The sequence below is a fragment of the Arvicanthis niloticus genome, chromosome 1, assembly GCF_011762505.2.
Source record: "Arvicanthis niloticus isolate mArvNil1 chromosome 1, mArvNil1.pat.X, whole genome shotgun sequence".
Taxonomy (NCBI): Eukaryota; Metazoa; Chordata; class Mammalia; order Rodentia; family Muridae; genus Arvicanthis; species Arvicanthis niloticus.
In genome coordinates, this window is record NC_047658.1 from 120,287,250 (window position 1) to 120,303,636 (window position 16,387).

A 16,387-nucleotide genomic window follows, 5' to 3' on the forward strand; every position below is an offset into this window, starting at 1 on the left:
TTTAAAAACAAAACAAAATAACTCTGCACCACTAGATCAGGGGTGGCAAGGCCACAGTAGGCCGCCACCTCGCATTAACCACTAATTAAGAATATGCTCCACAGACTTGCCCACAGGCCAGTCTTAGAGAAGCCTTTTCTCAATTAAGGTTCCCTCTTTCCAGATGATCCTAGCTTGTGTGAAGCTGATAAAAAACAACCAGAACAGCATTTTACAAAAATATCTTTTACTTTTTTCTCTTAACATTTATGTTATTTATTTCATTTCTCAAGTGCTTAATATCTTTTGTTGTAAAATTCACTCTGACCTGAACTATTGCAACAATATTTGATCTTAGTGTAAATATATGCATAATTTTCAAACACAATGTTTTATCTGATAGGAACATTCCAGCATCTTCCTGTAAAAATCATGATGTATTTGCTTTTCAGCTACCCACCCCCATGGGGAAACAATGCAATATCAATATATGCATGGTATTATCTTTCTAAACATAAGAAATGTCAATTTCTACACCCCACTTCCCATAAGTCAAGTATGGGAATGTGATTCTGCATTATTATCATTTATGGTAATTGCTATTACTAACATTTAGAAACATCTCACTGAATTCTTTATCTCAGTCTTCCCAGATACAATGGTACAGAAAGAAGAAGGAAATGCATTCTGTATGTGATTACACTGAGTTCAGGCTTCCAGGGCTTGCTGTATGTGCTCACAACATAGGTTGATTGGACTTAGAATATTTCTAAGCACTACTTGATTGCATTGTGATCACACAATTGTGTGTATGGGTTCTAACAATGTTTTTAAGTCTAACTGTTGATTTAGACACATGGGACCCAGTTCACAGCACTAAGTCAGTTCTATATTTTTTTTTATGAAGGCTCCCATGAAAATGTGTCTGTTCTAGAAATCAAATCAATTTTAAACATGAAAATCTAGCTGGGTATAGTGGTTCACAACTCTAATCTCCACACTTATGGGGTTGATACAGGAGGGTTTCTGAGAGTTTGAGGCTAGCCTGGGCCATATAGTGAGTTCCAGAGCAGACTAGACTGTGTAATGAAACTTGTGTCAGAAAACAAAACACAAAAGCAAAGCAGAACTAAAGTATGATTATAGTATGCAATGATCTAATTCATGCATCTATTTCTTCAGATTTTACAGATTCCATTGAGATTGACTTTTTGATTTTGTGAGACAATATTTTACATACTGAAAATACATGAGATAATTAAAACTGTTAATTTGAGACCTCTTGAGCTGTTTTATGCCACAGTAAGAAGAAAAATGACAAACAAGTGTAGAGAATAAAGCTTATTTTACATACAAACGTTTGAAAATGTTGTGGCAGGGAAGAGCTATTGCTCTTCTCTATCAGAAGGTCCAAGTCTTTTCCTGAGTCTCCTCATGGCTGACTTCATCTCTTGGTTCCTCAGAGTATAGATCAAGGGATTTAGCAGAGGGGAGATGACCGTGAAGGTGACAGAGATGGCTTTATCTGTGGGAAGGGCAGTGAAGGGTCTGGCATAGACATAGATGCAGGGCACAAAATGCAGGGTGACCACAGTGATGTGGGAGGTGCAGGTGGAGATGGCTTTCCTCCTGCCCTCTCCTGAATGAGACCTAAGCATCATCAGAATGATTGTGTATGACACCACCAACAACACAAACCATAGAGTAGCAACCAGGCCATTATTGGAAATCATCAGCAGCTCAAGTACAAAGATGTCTGTGCAGGCAAGTTTGATGACCTGGGGGACATCACAGTAGAAAGTGTCAAGAACATTGGGTCCACAGAATGGAAGTGTCAGCAAGAGAGAAATCTGCACTATGGAGTGGGCAAAGCCCCCCACCCAGGAAGCCACTATTAACCCAACACAACGGCCTCTGCTCATGATGGTCACATAGTGCAGGGGCTTAGAGATGGCCACATATCGATCTAGAGCCATCACAGACAGAGAAAACACATCCACTCCCCCAATCAGGTGGAAGAAGAACATCTGAGTGAGACAGCCATTGAAAGAGATGGTCTTTCTGTCTGAGAGAAGGTCCACCAGAACCTTGGGGGCAGTGATGGAGGAAAAGCAGATGTCAGCAATAGACAAATTCCTGAGCAAGAAATACATGGGTGTGTGAAGGCGAGACTCGTAGGTCACTGTGACCATGATGAGAAGGTTCCCCAGCAGAGTTGTCACATACACCAGGAGAAGGAAAAGAAAGAGCACCATGCTCACTTCTTGACTTTGGGTCAGGCCAAGGAAAATAAGTTCTTTGACCCTGGTATAATTTTCCATCTTCATTAAATCTCTCTCTTTCTTTGCCTTTTTCTTTCAAGCCTTGGGCTGCTTCTCTTGTCTTCCTAGGATGAAATCAAGTTCTGCTTTGCCAAAGTACTCAAAAGTGGTGAAGTTATCCACATTTTAAATATTGTAATCAATGTGGTGATCAAATCTGGTCACCACTTGCATAAGCCATTAATTCTTTTCCTACAGAACAATGTTAGGAAAAAATACCATATAATAGGTAGTGACACTTAAGCATCATATTTTAAAAAGGAAACATTGCTGAGGTACAGCTTAATGTCTTATCAGTTTTTTTTGTTTTAATAAAATCTACTCAAGTCTCTTGGCCAGTTTTCTTACTTTGGGGACCACTTTTAAGAGTCCAGGTTGACTTTTTAAGAGGATGAAGTGGAAAAACCATCTTCAGATTTTGTGTTTACCTGCCCCAATTTTTGTTAACATTATTATTATTTTCTTTTTTTTTTGTTTTTTTCGAGACAGGGTTTCTCTGTGTAGTGTAGTCCTGGCTGTTCTGGAATTCACTTTGTAGACCAGGCTGACCTTGAACTCAGAAATCTGCCTACCTCTGCCTCCAAACTGGGATTAAAGGCGTGCACCACCACCGCCCGGCTGTTAACATTATTATTAATTTTCCACATTGCACAAGATCACATTTGGACAAATACAAATGCAAGTTTTGGATATCTGAAACATGCTTTTTACTCCTTCACAGTCTGCCACTGAGTTGCTGAATACTGGGATTCTGATTCATCTACTGTGAACTACAGACAATATTGAATTGAGCAATCAGGGGGAAGTAGGTCACTGTGGCAAGGGGAGACTCACATGAAAGGAAAGGACTGATGAAGGATGTAGTTTCCTGTGGGCTCCCAATTCTAGCCTCTGAAAGAGAATAGGAGCCAACTAGAGATGTGCTTCCTTCCTAGGTCGTGATTCTCACCATCATGTCTGCATCATCATCATATATATTTGTAGATTGCTGAGGAAGAGCAATTGTAGTTAGGGTTTCTTAGGAGTCCTCTCATCTCAAAGGCGAGTGCCTTGTGAATGGCTCTCTTGTGTATTCCTATGAAGAAGGGATTTTACTAATTTTTAGTAAATGAAGAAAGGTGAACTAATTTCCTCAAACTCAATAATTGTCACATTGTGAAGCTGAAATTTGGTGAGCTTACATTCAATCTCAAAGCCATTTGATGCATTATAATAGTAATTGTGCAAGAATTCAGCAGGTTTGAATTATTTCTTCAACTCATTTTTGGAGTAAAGGTAGTAGAAAAAAAAGCCTCAAAAGAGTTATTTGACTAAACATTCATAAAAATTCCAGATAAACCTGCAGTCTGCCCAAGAACAACGTACTGTGTCACTCGTTTGCAGAAGCCTCCAAAAGGCTTTTTGCCAGAGGCTAATGATGTTCAGAAAACGGAGCCAGACTCCTTCAAGTTAGATTTGATTACATTCCTCACACTTAATTCACTGGGAATTTCAGAGATGTACATTTAGTCAGTGAGTCCTTCAGGCCTTCCTCACATATTTTGTGATGCTTACAGCACTGTTGGGGCCGGGGTAACACACATACTGCAACACAGACACAAGTGTAGCAAGGCTTTACTCTGGAGAAATGTTCTGGTGGAAATACAAGTGTGTAAGTCCACCCACAGCCATGGGAACCACAGCTGCGTTCTATCTAGGGCTGATACGAGAAGGGTTCGTAGAAGAGGCAAAGGATTGTCATAGTTTGGAAGAATAACAGAGGTGGAAAAATAACAGGAGTCAGGGAACACGACAATGCAGTGCAGTGGGTCAGCATAGGGGAGCATGCAGTGAAAGGACTTGTAACAGATTATCCCTTGCCTCATTGCCAGTAACCATGTTTTAATGTTGCATTCCATGGTTCTTTGGTATTGTCTGGTGAATGAATGAGTGATATAAATCTACTGCCTTCTAAGTTATTGTATTTCAAGCAAGCCAGCTTGCATAATCAGGAGGAGATAGAAGAATAGAGACACACTGTCTACCCCATCCCCAACTTCATGTTGTATTACAATGATTTTTGAAAACACTTGTCTGGAGAATCTCATTTCACAGAAACTCTTTATGCTGATTTTAACATACAGCAGCTACATATTAGGTTCTCAACAAATTCCTGATGACATAGCTAGTGCACCAGAGTTCTACATCTTTTTAAACACACCCTTATTTTCAGTACTCGACACATACCTCTGTTGTGTTTGTGTGTGTCTGTATGTGAGATGATTATCTTCGGTCTGAAATATCTGATATCCCTGGAAAATATTCAAAGTCAATTTTGTTAAACATCGATGACAAGATCTGAATTTCAGCGTGCACAACCTTAATGCTAGATAGCTGTTAAATGTCTTTACCCACTGCCTTTGATCTAAACTTCAAACAGAAATCAGATGCTTTACAGCACAGCATGCAACAACGTAATTCTTGGAAAAAGATGTGCTCTTGAAGATTTTAGTGCTCTTGCTCCATTTTCAGGAGAGAAAGAGCGAACTCAAAGATTTGCCTTTTTAAGGTTCTTGGATTTGGACAGTGTCCCTGTCGTATGCTCAAATCCCTCAACCTCAGGCTTAATATAAGAATGACAATGAGAATATCATTGGCAGAAAGTAGCAGTAGCTGCTTCTAGATTTGTTGGTACAGTCTCAATGGGATTCATTAAAATGCTATCAAAACATGCATGTCTCATTCACAGACATCAACACATTATGGCCAGTGTACAAATCCCTTAGAGGCCATAGAAGAGACTATTTTATTTGTATATTTAGCATTTTGCACTGGACCTTTATGTTGTGTCCTGATCCCCTAGTCTCAGGCCTGTAATGAGAGCTACTGGGCAAGGGTGTGGAATTGGAGTGACTAGTTTCACTGATGGTAATTACTAAATTGTTGCTAACAGATACAGTAATCTGTGAAGAAACAGAGACCTGCTATGGAAAAAGCCACTATAAAGTCCATGTCTGTGTTATCTAATGATAAGAAAGCAATTGGATCCCCCACTTTCCCCTTACTCTGCTCTGCTAAAGAGTGCCAAATAACATATCTAAAGCGTGTCCAGGGTCTGTCTTCATGTTTCAAAAGCATGAGAGATGTACATTTGGATATATATATATATTTGTAACATGGAAACAAGCTTTGAAGAAGTTAGAAAGACTGGCCTTCCAGTGACTTCAGAATCCTTTCATCCAGCAGAAAACTACAGAGGCCCCTGAACCTGTTTGTTGCTATTTCTAGGGCCACGAACTCTGCCTCATCACAGTGATCAAGGGTTTTGCACACCCTTAATTTGACTTTTTCTTCCCTTCCTAGCCATCATCAAGTGTATTTATTGAAAAGTAGCTGATATGAAGAAAGGAGGAGACAAAGGTGCTCCTTATCAAAGGGATAAATGGTTTCATAAATTAAGCATAAAGAGACAGTAAGAGGAGCCTTTAGGCCATGCAATACACTTTGTTGAAGAAAAATTTGAATAAACATGTCAATGTTTTGTTATATTTTTAAGTAACAAATATATTTGCTATATTTTGTTATATAAGAATGGAATTTGAAGATAAAGATAAAACCAGAACAAGAATAAATAAACGAACACAAAGCAAGACTTTCCACTCACCCAAGAAAGGAATTAGCAATGTCATAGGAACTTTGGAGTTTCTAGCCTATACTGAGTATGCAGAAAAGATAGAATTTAGTATTCATCCTATAGTGTCATTACTGAAATCTGGGGATTTAGCTTAGCTGGTAAAATATCTCTCCAACATTCAAGATACCCTGGAGTCAATGTCAAGCACTGCATAACTGGGCATGGTGGTTCTCACCTGTAACCCCAGCACTCCAGGGAGAAGCCAAAGGATCAGGAGATTAAGAACATCCTCCACCATATTGTGAGATGGAGACCAGCTTGAGGTGCAGGACTCCCACTTCTCCAAATATGTCATTAATTCCCTAGGGGTCAGGAATGAGTGAGATAGTGAGAGAGACATATCCCCCTGACATTCTAGTGGGATGATAAAGTTATTTTAAAACAAATTAAATTAGCTGTGTGTGTTGACACACAAGTTTAATTCTAACATCTTAGCACTTGGGAGGCAGTGGCAGGAGGATCTCTGACAATTCAAGTTCTGCCTGGTCTGCATAGTGAATTCCAGAACAGACAGGACTACATGAAGGGACCTTGTCTCAAAAAGCCACCCATAATTTAATTATGGAATTACTTTAGATGATAAAACATACACAAAACAAACCAGAGTTAAAAATATAAAGTAACTTAGTAGAGACACAATATTTTTTTAAATATTTATTTTAAATTACCAATGTGTGTACATGTGTGGGTGCGGGTACCTGTGGAATCTAGAAGACAGCATCATATATGTCTGGAGCTCAGATTATAGATATCTACACCTATGATACCTGTGAACTATCTAATCTTGGTGCTGGGAACAGAACTCAGACCCTCTGGAAGAGTAGTGCCCACCCTTCACCATATCATCTTGCCTGCCCCAGTGAGGGATTATCTCTAAACAGCTAATAATGAGAGTGCTGAGTTTTATAGATATTTATTTGTTTAGCTGCAGTGTCTTGTGTGTGTGTGTGTGTGTGTGTGTGTGTGTGTGTGTAGGTACCTATGGATGCTAGACGCTTCAGGTCCCCCTGGATAACGTGGGATCCAGGAAACAAACTCAGGTCCTGTGCAGGTCCACTATGTGCTCCTTACCACTTGCCCATCTCTCCAGCTATGAGAATGAGGAGTCTCTGGAAGAAGGTGGACACTTTGACTAAAGCAGAGTTAGTGTAGTGAGATAGTGAGTAAGCAGCACAAATTAGTCAGAGAAACCCATTAGCTCATTAGCACAAGAGTTTTCATTGAGTGTGTGGATAGATGGTGGAGAACGTGGAGATTAATTTACAACTGTTTGTTTTTATTGCCAACTTTAAGTATCAAACTGAGGGCTTCATATGTGACGGATAAATGTTATATGGTTGAGCTACACTCCTGTCCTAGTATGCATTTTATAAGCCTAATTTAATTCTATTTCAGAGTAAGAATAAAGCTATTACCGGAGGTGGGAAAGGAGCCTAGTTACCCTCAGCACCTACCGGGAACCAAACTAGCTTCTGCCCCTGTCCAGGGCTCTGCCTTCCCCTTCCTTCCTGGCGAGTGGATTCCCAGAGTGGAAGCTCAGATCAGGGAGCCAGTTCTCAAACTCCCAGCGGTTCACGTGGTGCCTGGGTACACAGAAGACAGGGAACCATGGCAGCTGTCTCAGACTCTGCTGTTTCCCACCCAGAAAACACCGACTGACGTCGCCCATGGCGGACTGCGGTTTGCCTGCCCTGAGCAGCGTGCCAGCAGTGCTCTGGGCACCCCAGTGGTGAGGCAGGATGAAGCCCAATATTTCTGCATTCTTAATATATTTTTTAAGGAAGTCCTGTTGTACTCAGCGTTTATCACATTCATTTGCTTTCCTCTCCACGTCTGTCAGTCACATTTCAGTGTACTGTTCTGTCTTTGTCCATGTCCCTTCTCAGTTCATTATAATTTTCACTTCTAGATGTTTTATTCTAATCATAAATCTGCTTTCTGCTTTCGGTTTCAGTTTTTACTCAGATTTGAAGAAGTTATGCATAAACTTTCACATTATGTTCTATTTTTCGCTAACATAATTTCTTGCTAGTAAAGCTTGTCCTTACCCGCCCTAAGTTCACAGCATGGTTTTGTTTGAGCTCACACATAGTCTTTGGATATACTTTGGCCCATCTTAGGACTAGTTCTTGTCTTCCTATAGAAATATCAGTGTGTTTGGGTTTCGTCTGCTCCACAAGGAAACAACGCAACATACACCATGTTTACAGAATTATTTTCTAACTCTTATGACTTATAACTTCCAATGCCTGTCTGTCTTTAATAAATTAAATATGGGATGTGTATTATTATTAGTTATGATCCTATTATTAATTATTAGGTTCATTTGAGTGGATCCTTTATTTCAGCCTTGCTAGATACAATGGTGCAGAAGGAAGACATAGAAAATAATTTTGCTCTTCTGTATACGATTACCCGGAGTTTGGTTTCTAGGGCTCTCTGTACTCACACTACACAGAGTGGTTGGAGGTTGAGATGAAGATGCTTCTGCAAATACTACTTGTCCCTGTTGTAATCACACTATTGTGTACACAGGTTGTAACAAAGTTTTTGAATTTTTTTGATACCCATAATCTTGAGAGGGTGAGACAGGGGACTTACTGTGAGTTTGAAGGCAGCTTGGGTCCTGAAGCGAGTTCTAGGCCACTCTGTGCTACAAATGATACCCAGTGTCAAAAAACATAAACACTAATCCTGTAAATTGAAAAAGGTTAAGACTAACTTGAGTTTGGAATCAATTTTTATATGTCTTTGTTTCTCTCATCCCAGATTCAAGTGAGATTTACTATGAGTAAATGGGCCAGGTTCTATTTAGACATTGAAACTAGAAAGGGGAATTAGATGTGTTAATTTGACAACTTTATTGTATTTTAATATACCACAATAAAAGCCACAAAGCAGTATACATAACAACAACAAAAATATTTATTTATTGCATTGGATATAGGTTTTTATTTTTTCAGACACACAAATCAATTATGTACAAGGTGGAAGTACTAGGTGTCGGACGACTAGTCACAGATCCTTGCTCTTTATGTATTTCTATATCAAGGTTTTACAAAGGCAAATTGCAAATCAAGCGCGCAGTCACTTTTGACAGCGTCATGAGCAACAGCAGGGAATCTTTAGAAAACGTTTACAACAAGCATTTGTTGATTTAAAAAGGAAGGCCAAAATCACTAACAGTGTTCACTTCATAGAAGAACCCCCCCCCAAGTCATAGAATAACTAATAAATAGAGATATATGTGCTGGAGGCCTAGAATTTTGAGACAGATGACTCTGATGACCCCTGTATGTCTCAAAATGAAAACCTCATCCTACAGACCATTGATGGGCAACTCTGGCGCTTCTATTATAGTTCTTGTTTATTCTTTGCTTTCTGTTTGTCTCTCTTCAAAGGTTATATTCTTCTTGCTTAACTTTCTATTCATGTTCATGCTTACAAACAATTTTATGAGTCAGATCCTTCGTATGCATACCAGATAACTATAGTTAATTATACATAGCTGAATCCAAACATAAAAAAGGACTCAATTATGTTTCCCTTTTCCACAATCAGTAATGAACTATTCTACCTCAGAAAGTATGAGTCTTTTTCTGAGTCTCTTCATGGCTGACTTCATCTCTTGGTTCCTGAGGGTGTAGATCATTGGGTTCAGAACAGGAACAATTATATTTAGGGTGATTGAGACAGCTCTGTCCATGGGGAGGGCAGTGAAGGGCCTGGCGTAGACATAGATGCAGGGCACAAAGTGTAGGGTGACCACAGTGATGTGGGAGGTGCATGTGGAGATGGCTTTTCTTTTTCCCTCTCCTGTGTGTGACCTCAGCATTGTTAAGATGACTGTGTAGGATACAAGGAGAAGAACAAACCATAGCGTAGTAATCAGGCCATTGTTTGAGATCATCAGGAGCTCAAGAACAAAGGTGTCTGTGCAGGCAAGTTTGAGGACCTGTGGGACATCGCAGTAAAAACTATCAACAACATTGGGTCCACAGAAAGGAAGTGGGAGCAAGAGGGAGATCTGCACTATGGAGTGGACAAAGCCCCCCACCCAGGAGGCTGCTATGAGGGCTGTGCACCGCCCTCTACTCATGATGGTCACATAGTGCAGAGGCCTGAAGATGGCCATGTATCGATCAAATGCCATCACAGAGAGAGAAAAAATGTCTGCCCCACCAAGCAGATGGAAGAAAAAGATCTGAGTGAAGCAGCCATTGAAAGAGATGGTCTTTCTTCTTGAGAGAAGGTCCACTAAGACCTTTGGAACAGTAATGGAGGAGAAGCAAATGTCCAAGACAGAGAGGTTTCGAAGCAAGAAGTACATGGGAGTGTGGAGGCGGGACTCCCAGGTCACAGTGACCATGATGGTGACATTTACCAACACCGTTGTTATATAAACAATAGATAAAAAGAAAAATAAGAGTAAGCTCAGTTCTTGAGACTGGGTAAGGCCACAAAAAATAAATTCAGTCACCTTGGTGTGATTTCTCAGTTCCATTGAATGGTATTTCCTTCTCTGTCTACACCTTTGGAGGAAATGTTAGCATCATTGAAACAATAAAGTAAGACTTGCATCCCATAGAGATAGAGCATGCACAGGTAGGTAATTGCAGCATGTTCTTCAGGAACTTGCTGCTATCTAGGAAAGGCACCTGACCACTTGCTCAGCTCTAGTACTAGCACAAGCTGTGGTTTAGACTAGACCATTTGTTCTCATACTGCACTTAGTGGGCACTGTGAACTCTGCTACAACTTACCTCTAGAAACTCTAGAGAGCCTTATGACAGGGTACCCAGCGTCTGGGCTTCCCCCTGCTCTGAAAAATCCAAATAGCCCAATTTTACTACGTTTTGTTTCTACAGTTTAAAAGCCACCGAGGGCTCGATGCGTTGGCTCAGCATATAAAGGCAAATTCTGCCAAGTCTGAAGACCTGAGTTCATTTCTCAGAACTTACATGGTGGAAGGAGAGGATAAACCCCTACAATTTGCCCTTTGACTCCCATACCTTGCCAGTGTCATGTACGTACTCTCCTATATGTGTGCTCTGTCTGTCTGTCTTACCGCCACTGGAATGAATTGCCACTCTCCATTAACATAAAAGTGATCCACATGGATAGAGATTAATATTTTAGGAACCATTACATGTTTAAATACAGTGTTTCTTAACATCATTCTGAGGCTCAAGGGATAGATTTTATTATCTCACATTAGTGATATCAAATTCAGCCCAATTAAAGAAAATAAAAACTCCAAGTTAATGTAGAAAGTCAGTGGCAAAGTAGAAATAAGACAAATCTCTCCTGGATTTTCATTCCTGGGTCTTTCTACTACCTCCCACCTCCTATTAATTTCAGGATACACAAATCTAAAACAAATTTATATAAGGAACTTCTTCCTAACTTTTCCCAAGCACTTCCAAGGGTGAATTTTATCATTCTTATTTCCCCATCACAATGTAATTTGAGTCCATCACCTTTCTTTCACCTCTTACATGCTGCATCACACAAATGATATCCTTTATGTTTAAAATTTCATTTTATAGATTCTCATATTTTGAGGGTAAATGGTGGGATTTAAACAATAACAACAAAAAGATGACAAAGAATGTCAGTAGAGATAGTTTTATTCATGTATTAAGTAGACCTGATCCTCTAATTGCATGACTTCTTCCTGCAGAAACCCTTAAGGTCAGTGTCTTAGTTTAGGTTTTTATTGCTGTAAGGAGACACCATGACCAAGGCAACTCTTATAAATGAGATACCATTTAATTGGGGCTGGCTTACTGGTTCTGAGGTTCAATCCATTATCATCTTAGAAGGAAGCATAGTAGCATCCAGGCAGGCATGGTTCTGGAGGAGCTGAGACTTCTACGGAAGACAAACAAAAAAAAAGACTGGCATCCTCTGCAGCCGCCAGGAGGAGGGTCTTAAAGCCCACCTCTAGAGTGACACATTTCCTCCAACAAGGCCACACCTCCTAATAGTTCCATTCCCTGGGTGAAACATATTGAAACCACCATATTCAGGATTTGGAGAGATGACCCAGAGATTAAGAGCACTTGCTGCATTGCAGGGGACCCAAGTTTAATTTTTAGTATCTAGGCCAGTCAGCTCACACCTCCCAGTAACTACAGCTCCAGAGATCTGATGTCCTCTTCTGGACTCTCTAAGCACCTGCACTCTTGTGAGCACAGACTGCCTCAGCGTATACACAGAATTAAAACAATAGAAAATAAAATCTTGAAAAAGAAACCTTTAAGATCAGACACCTTGCTTTGTCTGGTAGGACTGAAGCTTCTCACTCAGACCTCTACCACACTGCTCTGCTACAGTATGAGTAGATCTGTTGTCTGGAGGACAATTCTCCCTTTTTCTCAAACCCCTGTTCCTTTTCCTCCCCCAAACCTAATATCATTGGAGTGATGTTGACAGTTGGTAAGGTGAATTTCCTTCTTTGCCCTTCCAATGAAGAAATATTAAGTAATGTCTGTTCAAGTTGGGATTTATAATTCCTGACATTCACTCAACCACAGGTGGACATAATGGCAGCTACCACATATTCCTTGATAGCTTGTCTATTCTTTTTATAATAATTGCAAGGAATTTTACTTCATTGTATTTTTTCCAGGTTAGCCAGGACTGTTCTAGCTTAAAGATAAAGTATAGAAAGATAATATTTCTTGAAATGTGCCAAGTCACCTAGCAAGTGAGTTGTGAAGCCAGCTTTGTCTTTCAATTCCTCAACAATGCCTGAGGATGCCTACAGTGGGGACAAAAGGACATACATCTACTAATAAGGGAGAGATATATTTACACTTAGCAGCTGAATTTGACATAATTACCTGTTACCATCATACAGATTATATAATTCCTGGTCAGTGCCCAGCTCAGAAGCATGCTCAGGCAAACTTTGGAAAGCAATGACCTTGAAAAATTATGTAGATAAATAACTTGTGTCCACCTGTCTTATCTCCCCAGTCATTGAATCTAGGTCCTCAAGCACTTACATCAAGTATTCTATCACTGAGCTGCAGGCCCAGCCACTAAGTAACTATTTTGCTCATCTTTCTATTTTGGTATCAAAGATGAAAGATAAAGATGTTTTCCCCTGATGCAGATTACAAAGTAGTTCTTCTAGCTTGAGAAAACCATGTTTTACTGGGCTTCTTGCTTGTATTAATTACAGGACAAAGTCAAGAACTTAAGAACAGGACATTGCTCAATCAGAAGTGTAACCCAATACCCAACCTAGGTATATCAACTATCTTTGACTGGTGGAGACACGTGAACATCTGCCTCCATGCCCCCTCCTCTTTCTCTCTCTTTCTCTCTCTCATCACCTAGCTTCTTCTCTCCTTCTTCTTCTCCTCTCCTTACTCCTTCTCTTCCTCTCAGTACTCCTTCCCCCTTAGCTCCTCCTACATATCACCTTTCCTGTTAAAATAAAACTTTTCTCTCAAAATACAATTAGAGCATAATTATGCCTATTTGTATCAGTGAGGTACAAGATAGTCCTAATACCCAGTCCATCATTTTGTTGACTAACCAGAACTTCTGTCATCTCTCCTAACTAACACACTTAGTTCTGAACCACCTTTGAGTAACATTTTAAAAAAATTGTATAAAAGCAAAAAAGAAAAGGGGGCATGGTATAGGGGTTTTCTAGGAAGGGGAAATGGGGAAAGGGAATGGCATCTGAAATGTAAATAAAATATCCAATAAAAAAAAGAAAGAAAAAAAAGAGGGAGAGGAGTGTTGGAAGAGACCAGAGCAGTTCGGCATATCGATACTTTCTGTTCAAATACAGATATTTTATTAATGCCTCCCTAGCTCCATTTCCCTTCAAATGTAAGAGTTGTGTGTATAAGTAGAGAGTTTTCTAAAAGGAAAAAAATCTATAGTCTGACCAGTAAAGGCTGATTTTGTCATGATTGTAAAAAAAAAAAAAATACAAAGGCTCATTTTATACATGTTTTTTTTTTTTTTTTTTTTTTTTTTTTTTTTTTTTTTTTTTTTTTTTTTTTTTTAGAACAGGACATAACTGGTTTGGAATTCTGTTTCTTCCTCCTTCTTGCTCTTACCTGGAATGAATCCTTTAGGTTCCTCCAGTTTTCTTTGTAAAGCTGGGGAAACATAACATTTACTTCATAAAACTATGTAAAGAATAAATATGGTAATGTTTGTAAAGTCTCCAGCAGGCAATATGCTCTCAATTAATTTAGTTCTTTCCTTTCTTTAGAACACATCATTCTCTTTACCTAACAAGGAAGGATTGCATACAAAGACATTGGCAAAATGCAACATACTTCTCTCTCTTTGAGCCAACTTGTTCTTTTTGTTTGAATGGATTTCTGGGAACTAAAGTGGAAGAAAGTCTTGGTTGCTGGATCTGTGTGCTTTGGAATATTGCTGTTTATGGATTAAGTCAAGGAGACTCCGCCAGCCATGGGCAAAGTATGCAATAAATTTGCCTCTGAAATGGCCCCAGTTTTAAAAGAGAATTTGGGGGTTTTAAAAGCAGGCAATTATTTTGTAGAGAAAGGTTTTGTGATCCCCAAGGATCATCCTAAGTCCTAAACTGGAACAAAACATGTTTTTTTTTTTTTTTAATTGTTTTCCTAGCAAATCCTTCCTTCTCTTTTGTTTTGCTGAGCCCGTGTCTGTTGTTCCTTCTCCTGAAGGCATGACTGACTTCTTAATTATTTCTGCAGCACCTTGGCTGCATTACTTACAATTGTTCTTCTGCACAACCTATGGTGTGTCACACTCTGACAGCTCAGTATCCTCAGCTAGATTCTTCAGTGTCCGACCATGAATGCACACCTTTAAGACCTCAGTGCAGATGATGGAGAGAAGAAGCATTGTGTTTGCAGGTGAAGGCCTTATGAAGATTAGCCCTGGCTGGCTTCAGTACCATCTCTCTAGCCTTCTCCTTGGAAGGACAGATCTTGGGAGTCACATCTTTGTGACTTCCCTTCCTATCCTTCTTCCTATCCCGAACTTGCCATGGGCACTGTTTTATGAACCCTAAACTTAATCTGAAAATTAGCAAAGGGAATTTGCATGTGAACATTGAAATAGAATGGACATTCTTCTGAGTACCATGGTCCCAGTGGGAGTTATTAAAGACTTTCTAAGTAATTACTCACAAATCATTCATGTGGACCCATGTAAAAGTGTCCACATTTCTTTACTTTCCAAATCATTTTTTTTATTGTTTGTTCTTTGATAATTTTACAATGAATGCATGCTGATTACTCTTTTTTTTACAAAAGTGAAATTTTATTTATAGGAATTCAGTAATTCCAACTTGTATCACACCAGTTAATAAATGTGAAGTCTCCAATTCTTTTTTCTTCTAAATCCCAATTTAGGATTCAACATAATCATCTCTAAGGAACACTAATAAGAAATGTTCCAGGGCTGGTAATGCAAATGGGAGAGTACAGGTTTTCAAGAGTGGCCCTAAACCATTGTTAAGGGGATTAGAGGAACCATCAAAGCCTTAGCCTAAGGCATGGATTAGAACAGAAACAATTTTATTGCTTATGTGACCAAGAAAAGATGGAACATGGCAGGGATGGGGGGTGTTAAATCAGGCAAAATGTGCTTTCCTTGGGGAAAAAATAAGTCTGTTAAGCATGGGAGGAAGGTAAGGTCAAAACTCAAATGTGGAAGTGCCTTCTTTGCAGGACCATCTTCCTGAGTCTGTGCTTAGAATCAGTACATTTGTAGCACAAAGCTGCATTAAAAATGCCCAAAACTACTTCCAACAAAGGTATTACTTGCTTCTAGAAGGTTATGAGGTAGTAACTAGACTCTCCCTCCACTAAACCCAAGAAAAAGAATATACCATGGAACTTAAGTTTGAGTACTAAAGTCATTAGTGTTTTAGTACCCCAAAAGGCGGCACCTGCTCATGATCAAGGGATAGGGCACATCTGGCCAACCATATATTTTAAGAACAAGCACTTTATTAGAAATGTTCCATAAAGAGCACAAATTTAGTTAGAACTACAAAATGCCACTTCATGGGATGTCAGCATTATCGTATTCTATTCCTGGTGTCTGTCATGCTAACCATGAAGTGTCTTTGTATTACACACGGAAAAAGTAAGGCCAGGGAGGTTAGTTAACCTGCTCTAGAACTCAATCAGTTAGTGGCAGAACCATGACATTTCATGCATTTCACTCAGTACCAAAGTGACAACATTAAAGCAAAAAACTTGACAATGTCACTTTATCTTTCCTCTTAATGAAAAGCCAACTGTTCTGCCAACCACTTTCCAGTGGTATTTTGGTTTCTTTTAATATCAGGATCACAGTATATAGTAGGGGGAAATAATATGTTCTTGATAATTAAAACACAAAGTCAGACTGGGAAGTGGGTATGTCCCTGAGAAGTGTG

The 16,387-nt window shown here is 39.4% G+C and overlaps 2 protein-coding genes across 14 annotated transcripts; both read right to left on the reverse strand.

Annotated features, from left to right (window-relative positions):
- Window positions 1-209: 209 nt before the first annotated feature.
- Window positions 210-4,922, reverse strand: LOC117721075 (olfactory receptor 4D10-like). Of its 10 annotated transcripts, none has more exons than XM_076917767.1 (4): window positions 4,691-4,922; window positions 4,527-4,591; window positions 3,135-3,191; window positions 210-2,365 (listed from the first exon to the last, which is right to left on the reverse strand). In XM_076917767.1, the coding sequence occupies exon 4, from the start codon at window positions 2,304-2,306 to the stop codon at window positions 1,365-1,367; it is 942 nt and encodes a 313-aa protein (XP_076773882.1). In that variant the 5' UTR covers window positions 2,307-2,365; window positions 3,135-3,191; window positions 4,527-4,591; window positions 4,691-4,922; the 3' UTR covers window positions 210-1,364. The 10 variants fall into 10 exon arrangements, with proteins under 10 accessions (XP_076773882.1, XP_076773867.1, XP_076773853.1 ...); XM_076917752.1 differs by lacking the exon at window positions 3,135-3,191 and adding an exon at window positions 3,250-3,375; XM_076917738.1 differs by having other exon boundaries at window positions 210-2,361; window positions 3,135-3,375.
- A 3,888-nt stretch (window positions 4,923-8,810) lies between these two features.
- LOC117720817 (olfactory receptor 4D11-like) lies at window positions 8,811-14,998 on the reverse strand. Of its 4 annotated transcripts, none has more exons than XM_076917774.1 (4): window positions 14,712-14,998; window positions 14,061-14,102; window positions 11,742-11,847; window positions 8,811-10,505 (listed from the first exon to the last, which is right to left on the reverse strand). In XM_076917774.1, exon 4 carries the CDS (start codon window positions 10,475-10,477, stop codon window positions 9,542-9,544), a length of 936 nt encoding a protein of 311 aa, XP_076773889.1. In that variant the 5' UTR covers window positions 10,478-10,505; window positions 11,742-11,847; window positions 14,061-14,102; window positions 14,712-14,998; the 3' UTR covers window positions 8,811-9,541. The 4 variants fall into 4 exon arrangements, with proteins under 4 accessions (XP_076773889.1, XP_076773885.1, XP_076773904.1 ...); XM_076917770.1 differs by having other exon boundaries at window positions 11,764-11,847; window positions 14,712-14,997; XM_076917789.1 differs by lacking the exon at window positions 14,061-14,102.
- Between the last annotated feature and the right edge of the window lie 1,389 nt (window positions 14,999-16,387).